The sequence below is a fragment of the Peromyscus maniculatus genome, chromosome 20 (assembly GCF_049852395.1).
Source record: "Peromyscus maniculatus bairdii isolate BWxNUB_F1_BW_parent chromosome 20, HU_Pman_BW_mat_3.1, whole genome shotgun sequence".
Taxonomy (NCBI): domain Eukaryota; kingdom Metazoa; phylum Chordata; class Mammalia; order Rodentia; family Cricetidae; genus Peromyscus; species Peromyscus maniculatus.
Window position 1 is genome coordinate 15,656,778 of NC_134871.1, and position 11,911 is coordinate 15,668,688.

Sequence of the window (11,911 nt, forward strand, 5' to 3'; positions counted from 1 at the left end):
CAATATAGAAAATATACTGGGATTGTATTGTAGCACAATAGAATGCATAACAAAAATTTCAATGAAATTGATAGTTGAAAAGTATAGTATTAAATATGAAAAAGGAGCAACGAATCAAATTTATTTTCATAAAAAACCTTTTTATGTATTAGCACCTAGAAATAGGCTAGGCCAAGTCTTCCCTTTTTTCATAAAAAATTCAGCACATTCTACAAGTTATAAAATGCAATTTGGGATGGAGAAATAATACAGTAACATTATTGAAAGGGGCAAAAACTTAGGAACCTCCAGATGGGAAGCTACACAAACCTAGACTCCATTTGCTTTAAGCAACATCAAACGTATTTAATTATAAGTAAATATTGGGAAACATTTTCATGACAGAAATATCGGCAAGACCTTTTACTATGTAGTTTTTATTTTGAACATTTTATTGGCTTTTATATATACATTTGACCATGCCAGCTGAAGATTTGCATGTCTGGGGTAACTAAATTAGCTTTCTGGTTGGTGAACATGGATTATCTATTCTTCATGCAGTTCTCTTTTTCTGTGTTAGTATAGAATTGCATTCTTCTTTATTCTTCAGGCCTCACACAGAATTTTATTTCCCAAATAGCTTTTACCTCGCCGTCTTTCCTAAAATAATTTTGAGGTTCTTATCACATTTACTGATTTCCATTGAGTCATAACAATTCTCATGATCTATTCTTCTTGTTTTATTTACCCATAATCATTGTTTTCTATTACTTCAATTTAAATCCACCATAATAATGACATTGTATGCTTTGAAAGTATGTCAAGAATGATCCCTAGAATATAAACAGATGCTCAGTAAGTATATTATAAGTGAATTTATGGCAATGATAAGATACACCATCCTGGTTTATACTATTTATAAATAGTAATTTCTTTTTATTTCTCAAAAAATTTTAGAGTCAATATCATTTATTTATATTTATATGATCCTTATAGGTGGTATTCCTAAATATTTACTGTTTAAAATTTCTTAATTAACAATTTTAAGTGGCATTATCCCCAGTGCTAACGAAAATGTATTATTTGAACTCATTTTCTAGAAGCACCCTAACATGCAACTATTAATCTTGTTTTTCTAAACAGGACTGCACCCAAAACACAGTACACAGGATGTTCTGTTCATGAAAATAACAATGGCCAAGCAGCCTTTGAGAACCCTATGTATGACACCAATGCCAAGTCTGTGGAGGGGAAGGCCGTGCGATTTGACCCCAACTTGAACACAGTTTGCACAATGGTATAACACGGCAACACGTTGCCTTCTTCAGAATCCTGGAAATCGACACACTGAACAGTGCACTTCCAGTTCACTGCTAAACAAAGCACACTTTTCAGGACTTGCTGGGTCACCTTTTCCTGAGGAATGACAGAGAAGAGTGTTTTTTTTTCTTTTCATAAACTGGATCAAAATTATTCTTCATGTGTACCATGGAGAGTTTTACAGAGATCTGGCTGCACTCTGGGAGTGCTTACTCACAGTTTATTTGCTTTTTTTAAAAAGGAGATTATTCTAAAACATAAACTTATTTGCATATATTGGAGGAGCATCCACTATCAGTATTTCTGTGCTTTATAAACTATATTAGAGGGACTGGGTTAAAAATGATATAGGGTAGAAAATAAGAGCTATACTTACCAGAGTCAATAGATCACTGACTTCTCTACTGTCATAAGCTACATCACACCCACATGTCTGTAGTTCATGCCTCGTATCTGCAGTTCATTCTTGTTTACCCCAAGCATTATTTTCCTTATTTCATTGGATATTTAGGAATGACACATATCTCTAAATATTTAAGAACTAAATGATGACACAGAAGAAATAAGGTTGCCCACCCCAATCTGGCATTCTGTATTAATAAAACATTTCTTACTATTTTAGCATCATTTTCAAGTTCCTGAAAATGACAAGGTCATGATGTGACCTTTCTTCTTTCCCCCATTATTAAGGAAAAAGTTTTATCTATTGAGCCATGAGATGCTCTTTACATGTTTGCCTCAATACACTTGGTCATCCTGAAGCTATTTCAGCTCACAAAAATTATCCGTAAAGATGCTTATTTTGCCATTATCTGAGACACCAACTTGATATTATTATGTTTTTAACCAAACAAACCAGTGGTTTTGAAAGCCCTAACAGAATAAGTCAATTAATTTATGATGTCTACATATCCTTCTAGCTGAAAATTTGATTTTTACCAGTTTTGATACTTTATAATTTCTTTGAACAAAGAAGTATAACATACTCTGATCTACCCCTTAACTTAATGACTAAAAGAACCAAAAAAGATGTTCTTTCAGATCAACAATATAAATTTGTTTCCCAAATATATGTGTTCATCAAATTTTCACAGGTTTTAAATGTTCTGTCTATACCCTATTTTTAAGAAGTAGGTATCAGGTACAGCCAGTGTTTTTCATTGTCTAATTAAAACAAGTTTTATGCGATTGTTAGCTCATTTAAAGCTATATCATCCAGAATTGTTGGCATTTTTTTCCATAGGGCATTGTCTTATTTTTTATTTTTATCATGTTTCATTTCACCGAATACAACACATATCCATTGTGAACTCTTTGTTGTTGTCCATTTCAAATATGGATTGTTCTGTGAAGGGTCTCGCTTTTTGTATCATGAGACAAGAGTGCCTACGAGAAACCATTGCACCTGGAAGCACCGCTTGGAGCTATCTCTACATTTAGTGAATTTCTTGTCAAACCCTTTGAGATACATTGTTTTGGAAATTCCTACAATTTTCTCAACATTGTATTCTACTGACAGGATGCGGTTTTAAATTTTATGCCATCTGTTATTTATTCTTGTTTATTCAAATGACTGCAATAACAATGATTCATTCACTAATGTTAAGGTTAATACGTTTAAGATCTTGTTTAAACAACGTTTCTTCTGCAACTGGCTACTCCTCTTATATTAATGCATACACTTTTGTAAAGAAGTATATTTTTATGATAAAAAAACTTTGTAAAAGTATGATGTAAATTTTCAGTGCAATGTAAACAAATAAAAAAGGATAATTGCTTTTGTAAAATGTGTATTCTTTTCAAACTCACCTATAGCTGCTCTGGTCAGTAAAAGCAAAGCACAGCCCAGTTTTTAACTTGGTGCTGTTAAAAAATGTTCCTCAACTAGATGTCATGTTTATGTTTCAACAAGTAATAAATTATAGTTTCTCCCTCTATATTCTACTTCTAAAAGTGACAGTCATTTTGAGGTAAATAGAATCCCAGTAAATATAATTAGTTCAGCTATCACAGAAGGCCTCACTTCAAGAGGCCCCTGGAACATTGACATGAGACTTTGGAAATAAAAGTACTTTATTGAATGCTAGCCAAGACGTGAACCAGAGGGATGGTCAGACCTGCCTTTCCATTGGGAACATTGGATATATTGGGAAGGAGAGGGACATGCTGATAGATGACTGCATGGTGAGATGGGGAGGTTTGGGGGCTTCTTTAGATGACCAGCATCACTCCTTGCTGGTATGTTCCTTACTGAGGAGGTACCTTGTTCTCTCTGGGGCATTTAAGTTTGGTATTACAAAACAAGATGCCCATTTTCTCCCTCATAAGAGGACATCTTCAGATTATGCTCATCTAAGGGAGTTCAGGTTCTATCTGCTTTCTGGCAGGTTATAAAGTTATCTCTTCAAAACTCATCTAGACAAACCTCTGATGCATACATGGCTCAATAATATTTTCTCTAACAGTTCAGTGCCTTAAGAGCCTGAATTAGAGCTGTCCTCAAATATGACTTTTAGTGAGACTGTACAAATTTATACATAATGATAATCTCTAATACATCCATGTTTTTTTAAAATTCTTCTGTTTTAACATGTTCCATAGATAAGAACTCACAGTAACTACCACCCAAAGAAATGGATTTTTAAGCAAATGGAGGATTTTTGTACATAAGTAGAAAATGTACACATTGGTGTTCTGGAAAGTTATTGTTTCTATAATGTTCTGGTCATCATACATTGATTAATTCAATTTACTAAAGCACTTTTATGCTATAAGAGGCAGCTTATATTTTTTGAGAGCCTCAGACTTAGTCTTAGTGATATTTCTCTGTCTCAGCTTGGATCTTTCATTCCATATTAACTTTGTAGCTCCACCTTCTACTCATAATTTCTGTGCATTTTCACTTATCTTTTCATTTATTTTTTATTCACATTTATGCTTCTTTTCCTCTGTTTTTCTATATTGATGCCTTTCTTAATAGGTTTTTCTTCTTTTAAATATGTTCTAGTATGTTAGTTTTTATTTATTTAAAATTTTCTGCAGTCTTTTACATTTTCAAAAGTTCATAGTATTTTTGTGGTGATTTTAAAAGAGAATTATTTTAAAGCCTTGTTACATTTTTATATGCTTAAGAAAATTAAAAATGTAAGTCTCACACAGAATCTCTGGACACAGAGGACTGTGTAGTGATTGTGGAAATGACTAAAAGGTAAGACTGATTTTGCTATGTGGTACATTCATAAGGGAGGTGGTAGAAAAAAAGAATGTAATATAGACTAAAAGGTCAGTAAGGAGTGTTAATCTTTTTAAAGGAAAATCACAACATACTGCTTGTTAAATATTTATAAATTTAAAGTAAGCACAGTTTAAACAATGTTAAAGAGCAATAGTTTATGCCAGTAGAGAGAGGCTTATGATCTGCGTTTTGTCCTTCGGATCCACATAAGGGAAAGAGAGAATCACCTACCATCTCCTATTGCATGTTGTTGTGTGAGAACAAGAACACATGCACGCACGCGCGCGCACACACACACACACACACACACACACACACACACACACACACACACACACAATCATGCACAGATAGGGATTTGAGATGAAAAAAAGGTTTGATTGATTTCTTTTGTTTTTAGGATGACTAGAAGTAAGGGAATGTTAATCAAAGAAGATATAGATGTTGTAAAATTTGAGAAATAGCTCTCTGTCATCACTTTCATGAGCTGAGTATTCTGAAGTAATTTAAGAGTAGATTTAGAAGCTGTTGGGGAATAGAAGGGAATACCAGACCTTAGGTTACTTTCTTCAGAATACAAACAATGGAAGTAGTGAACACAGGCCAGATACTTTCCCAACTTTAATAAGTCCCTCTGTGTAGTAAGTTTATTAGTCTTGTAAAAAGAAGCACATCTACATTCAAATTGTACTGCAAAATATAAGACATGAAATCCCTGTTTAAATTTTCATACGACCAAAACTTGCTTGCAACTATTAGCAGAGCTGTGGAAACAGGGGTGGTCTTATTACTGTGATCTTGTTCTAGACTCCAGACCTTGTGGCCTCTGTCAAAAGAATTCAGATACACAGGAGCAATGTAGAAGATAGGTGCTTATTATGGAAAGAGAAGGAGAACTATCAAGGTAAGAATGGGAAGTGGACCAAGAGAGCACTGTGGCAACATGTATCTCAAGTAGGCTTTATACTATTGTTAAAGTCTCCTGAACAGCTATCTTCCCATGAGAGGGATTTTCCTGTACAGAGGTCTGCCCATTTGTATTACCACTAGCAATAGGGTACTACTGTCTCTTCTGTTCTATTCCCAGAAATACTCTGCCTAAACACTATTCTTATTTAGTATTTTAGTTTTAGTTTGGGTTTAGTGTTACATTGTCATCAATTGGTGATTCTCATCCTGGCCACTCAGAGCATCACATCACTACTCATGGACTCAGAGCCCATTCTTGACCAGCAATGGTAGTCATGTTGTTATATAAGGTTATATAAGTTGCTGATGATAGGGAGGGTTCATTTCACCAACAGGAAAGTCTCCTAATATTTAACTGGTTATCTAACATTCTCCCCATCAAGACCTATAACTCTACAATTCATTGTAGCTAGAGAATTTCTCTCCAGCTCCTGCCAAGTCTCGCCAGTCCCGGAGCCCACTTATAAAATAAAGACACCAACTCTTACATTATTTAAACTGCTTGGCCATTATCTCAGGCCTATCATTGTCTAGCTCTTACTCTTATATTTAGCCCATTTCTATTAAGCTATACTTTGCCACGTGGCTCGTGGCTTATGGTACCTTACATCATCCTTGTCTTGGTGGCAGCTCCAGGCAATCTCCTCCTTCCTTTCCTGTTCCCTTAATTTTCCTCTCTGTTAGTCCCTCCTATACTTCCTGTCTGGCTACTGGCCAATCAGTGTTTTATTTATTAACATATTTGCCATACAGAACATCCCAAAGCAATTCATTAGGAAATGTGAGTTCAGTTGGTATTTCTACTTCTGGATGAAAAGGAACATAGAAGATTTTAGGGTCTGTACATTTGCTGACATTTGTCCACAGAGAACAATGAATAGTATTCAGATAGATGGAATGAAACTGTCACAGGACCATCAAGTTAGGTAAATTAAAGGAGATAAAATTAAGATAGATCAACAGTACCCAAACACTAATAGGATTGCTACTGAGATTGTAATAGATATAATGTGTTTCCAACATCAAAATCTGAAGATCCAATTCCAAATCTAGACAACAGAAAGTATGGTAGTGACTGAGGTGGTTCAATCTGATTATATAGATCATGTAAATAGATGAGGTATTAGTGGAATTATCCAGAATGTACCCATGACCTTGAACCTTGGTAATGTGCACTGCAAGATTCCACTGAGCAGACAAAGGAAAACTGCCTTATTCATCTGCAACACCTTTAGGCTAATAAGTTAAACTTTTTTCATTTTGATAAATATCCTATGAATCCAGGGATTGAACCAAAGCCTTTGTTAAATTTCCAGAAACATTCTTGAACTTTAGTACCATGCAGCTCAAAAGTCCTGTCAGTTTGTCATAAACTTAAAGCAGAAACCTTGAACAAAAGTCTTTTTTTAAATATAATTTTCTAAATCTTTTATAATTTCTTGCTAATCATGTTATCATTCTTACTTCCAACTGTCCCAACTGTTGCCTAGATGCATTCCTACCTCCCTTCTCCAATCCAACTCTCTTGCTTGCTCCTTGGACTTTTTTTCTTCCATTGGATTGCCTTGTCTAGCCTTGATAAAAGGGCTTTTGCCTTGTTTTATTTTATCTTGTTTTGTCCTGTTTGGCTGTTGTATCTATTAGGAAACAGTGGGGAAGTGAATCCGGAGCAAAGGGGGGAGTTAGGAGGAGCTGAGATTAGTGGAGGGATGTATTATATGTAAAAACAATCTATTTTCAAGTTTAAAAAAGGAAATTAATATCAAAAAAGAAAAGTAAAAAAAATTAAGAAAAAACTAAGAATAAAATCATTGATTTATTTTGTTTTCCCCTATATTCCTGGATGTGGGCACATCCACAGGAGCATAGCATGTTCAACCAACTAGGAGCCACACTTAATAAAAATTGACCCTTGATCCCCAAAAGCCATTAACTCTCCATATCTCTTAAGAGCCATTTTGTACCCCATGCTAGAATGCTGACTGGATTGATGTTATATAGGTCTTGTTCAAGCAACAAGAGCTGCTGTGAATTCATGAGGATAGCAATTCTGTTATATCCAGAAGATACTATTGGTCTCCACTCTTCTATAAACTGAGATTCTTGAAAAATCTCCCCTCTATCTTTTGCAATGATCTCTGAGCCTTGGGGATAGGATAAGGGACAGATGCCTCATTTGTAGTGAAGAACTTCACAAGACACTTATCTCTGCACTTTGTTCAGTTGTGAAACTCTGAACAGAGATTTTAATTTATCAGCTCTTCTTCTTATGCCCCAAGTAAAAAAGTTTATTCATCATTTCTCATTGAGGCTTTATATGTAAATTATTTATAAGGCTAGCCATCAGAATCAAAGCTGATATTTATTAACCTGACATCCCCCCAAAGGCCTTAATCTCTTTTCTACCACTGGGAATTGGGAGGGCCTGGATGACTATTCTATGTTCACCTGAGATCACTCTATGCTATGACTTGCAATGAATCCCAAGTATATTGCTGATGAATATGATAATCCAGCCTTAGTCATTAAGTTTTATATCATCTGCCAGTGAATTTCATGGTCTATCCATAGTTTGGGGGCTCATTTTATGAAGGTAACAGATAAGATCACCTTCAGGTTAAAATGTCATTTTACTATCTAAAGTTAAGTCATTTGAGTACTTAGCTAGGTCCTGTCCAAAAGTATGAGATCTGTCTTTAAAACTCCAGTGAGGGACACCATATGTAAACTGTCTATTCAATCCTTGAGCATCAGCCCATTCAATGTCAAAAACTAGTTGATTCTTTGAAGCTAAGGAAGTACAAAAGAGAACATCTTTAACATCTAGTCCTGTTGACAGTTGGACATTAGAAGGAATTTGTGTTCATAAAATATAGGCATTAACGCACACTGAATATATAGGAACAACAGTTACATTTGTAATGTCAAGTGCTTGTACCATTGTGTAGTCTTCATTAGACATTTTAACAGACACACTGAATACTTACAGGACTCTAGTGGAGTTAAAAGTCCCAAACAAAGGAACCTACTGGTGAATGGTTGAAATCCTATTAAGGGTACAGGCATTAGAAAATAGTGTTGGGAAGAACCACAATAGTGCTTTAATCTATTTATATCCACGGTTGTTGTATTTTTTTTGTATTTGGCATTTGATTGGCACATACCTATGTTTTAAAGAGGAGACCTATTGGCAATGGCTCATTGTTTGTCCCTGACAGACAGGGACAGGCAACTCTAGTTGTGACTGTCCTTTTTGTAAGGTGTTGAAAATAATTTGGCACCTCCACATTTGTTGATAAATCTATTCAATAGAGGAGATGGCACTTGGGTATCACTAGCAGATTATGAGTGGAGATTAAGTTATAAATGGACAACATAAAAGTGAACTAAACATTGATAATAAGGATCTTCATGACTCAGGGTGGCCTTGGGATACACGAAGGTGAGGGAGGGTCTTGTACCAGAAACAAGAGGCCTTGAACCAGAGCAATGACTCATTGCAATGAACATTTGCAAGTAAGGCTGATTGTACAAGAGGGTATATTGTGTTACATGCCACTAAGCCAAATGAAGACGTGTTGGAGAGGCAGGAAAAATGTTGAGCAAAGAGGGTTTTATTTTGTTTTCTTTTGGTTGCTGTTGTTTTGTTTTAGTTTAGTTTTGCGGGTTTTTTTTTTCATTTTCTTTTGGGGGGATACTACAAGGGTGAGAGGATCAGATATGGGGGCACTGGAAGATAAGAAGAATTGGGGTGCATGATGTAAAATTCCCAAAGAATCAATAAAGAAATTATGTTAATATAAAGTAGAGTCCAGTTGATGCCCCTAGCCTGAAAAAAAGTCACGAATGAATTCCCCAGAGTATGAGGTAAGGAGCCATCACTTTCAATTAGAAAACTTATCGTCATACCTGCAATTGCAAGATTTACCCATTGATAGTGATTGTTAAGTTGGAGGTCTCCTGGAATCAAGGGCTTTCTCAGCTTCACAGACATTCACAACCTTTGAGACAATATGCCCTCTTGACATAGAGTATTTGATCAATTTATCTTCAGGGATCTGTCTCTTAAATGCTAAAGAATTTGTCAGTTTATTTCTTACAGTAGAGAAGTAGTGGTAGACCATGATTCTCAAAAGGCTCCAAGAAGTTCACTGTCCTCTTGTTCCCTCTCCCTGTTAGCTTGAACCTCATTTCATTCTCTCTCCCTCTCATTCTTCCTCTAGTTTACTACTCTAGAAAAGAGAATGTGCTGTATGTAATAGGCCATTAATGGCAGTCTGAAGATCCAAGGATTGTGGTGATGTATTATGTTCCCCAATATACTGTGTCTCCCAATAAAACTTGCCTGGAGATCAGAGGACAAAGCCAGTCATTATACTATATAAGTCAAACAATAGCAGCACATGCCTTTAATACTATCACTTGGCAGGCAGACATCTGTCTGGATCTCTGTGAATTCAAGGCTACACTGGGAACAGAGCCAGGTGTGGTCTCACACGCCTTAAATTTCAACACTTGTTAACAGTGGAGGTCTGGAGGTCTGTACAGACAAACAGGAAGTGACAGAGCTTGGCAGGAAGAGGAAGTGATGTAGCTGGATAGAGAGAGCAAATCAGATGGCAGAATAGCAAGGCATATAGACATGGGTAGACAGGAAGTAGCTCGCCTTTAGAAGCTGTGGAGTTGGTGAGGTAAAGTTAGCTGTGGTTTTCCCTATTCCTGCTCTCTCAGGTTTTCACCCCTATATCTGGCTCCATGTTTTTTATTTAATAAAACCTTTTAGCAATTCGTCTACAAGGGATGATTTTGTAATTTTCCTCTGATGTCAGGAACAGAATGAGTAACAAATCTATTTCATGAAAGGGTTTTTCTTCACACATGGAGGGATAAGTTAACTTTACTTCCACATAGCCTCATTATGACACTTAACAAAAGTAGTAAGCTTTTCCGTAGACCCTTGGTCAATAGATGCCATGAGAGTATGATTTAGTAACTTTGTTTTTAGTGCTATATGGTCCCTAAACACACAGAAGATAGAACATAACCATTTCCACATGCCATCCCAGTATAATATCCCATTCAGAGAAATTTGGGGCTGCCTACGACCCTATGCAATACTTTGGTTCTAAGATGTATTACTCATCTGTGTATGTTCTAGCCATTTGAGTCATTTTGGTTCTTTTAGAATCACTAAATGTCTGACCTATGACAACACCAACATTCTTCTGAGATTGCCCTAATTCTATGAATTCCCTAATCATTTTTTTTTTTTTTTAGTATTGTATGAAGGCTTCCTAGATCCCACTTGATTTAATTTAGTTCTTTCATTGAGTAAAACTAATGGTATTAATGAGTTCAGATTCTTCAGCAATGTATTAGAGGAGATATATTTGAGAGAGCATGTGGAGTTACAGCATTATTAAAGAATCCTGGATATAGCACCATGAACTTTTTGTCTCATAGTTGGAGACATTACTAAAGGCTTTAGTGTACCTACTTCTCAGGAAATTTTCCCAAGGAGGGTGCATCCCTGAATTGAGCAGTTTCAATCATCCTGATCAGAGCCATTGTTTCTGTATCTAACATATAATCAGTATAAACCTTTATTCTCTCTCAAAAAATGTATATAATGTACCTTGTAGCTTTCCCCAGTTGTTTGCAAAAGCTATGTTGCACATTAGTATTTTAACTAATACTTCCATCTGCTTGCCACATTCTTGTCTCTGAATTATACCACCAACATACAATCCTTTAGGAGAAAATATCTTTTTTTCTTTTTAGTTTAAGAATCAAAATGTTGCATTATGAAAGGTGCATTCAGGAGCTGAATCAAAATAATCTAAGGTGAGGTCCCCATATAGAAGAGAAACAGCACAAGGGTCTCTTACAGAGTTCATCTCCCTAGGTATGTCTCATAAAAATATTAGTGAAATTTGGAGCAACCTCCTTTCACCGGCGAGACAGAGAATCAGCTACAACACGCTATGCTCAAGTCTAGACTCCTTCACTAAGAGAACTCTGGAATCTAGAATTATCCTGGAGTTGCTTTGGTTGGCTGGGATGGTCAAGTCTTTCTTCCTTTTATCTCTCTCTCTCTCTCTCTCTCTCTCTCTCTCTCTCTCTCTCTCTCTCTCTCTCTCTCCTTTCTTCCTGTATTTCTGTATTTCTCTGTATTTCTTCCTCCCTCCCTCCCTCCCTCCCTCCCTCCTTTCTTCTCTTTCTTTCTTCCTTCCTTCCTTCCTTCCTTCCTTCCTTCCTTCCTTCCTTCCTTTCTTTCTTTCTTTCTTTCTTTCTTTCTTTCTTTCTTTCTTTCTTTCTTTCTTTCTTTCTCTCTCCCCTTTATCTTTATTTTTATGTATTATTATTTTTAACATTATTTTTTTCATTTTTTATCATTAGTAATTAAAT

At 35.8% G+C, this 11,911-nt stretch overlaps 1 protein-coding gene across 3 annotated transcripts in view; it reads left to right on the forward strand.

Annotated features, from left to right (window-relative positions):
- Nucleotides 1-3,082, forward strand: part of Csmd3 (CUB and Sushi multiple domains 3) — a 1,148,052-nt gene extending 1,144,970 nt beyond the window's left edge. For all 3 annotated transcript variants that reach the window (XM_006993205.4, XM_042265493.2, XM_042265494.2), the window contains one exon: nucleotides 1,123-3,082. In XM_006993205.4, the coding sequence (XP_006993267.1) occupies nucleotides 1,123-1,282 (160 nt within the window). In that variant the 3' untranslated portion in view covers nucleotides 1,283-3,082. The remainder of the gene's footprint in view (nucleotides 1-1,122) is intronic.
- The last annotated feature ends 8,829 nt before the right edge of the window (nucleotides 3,083-11,911 follow it).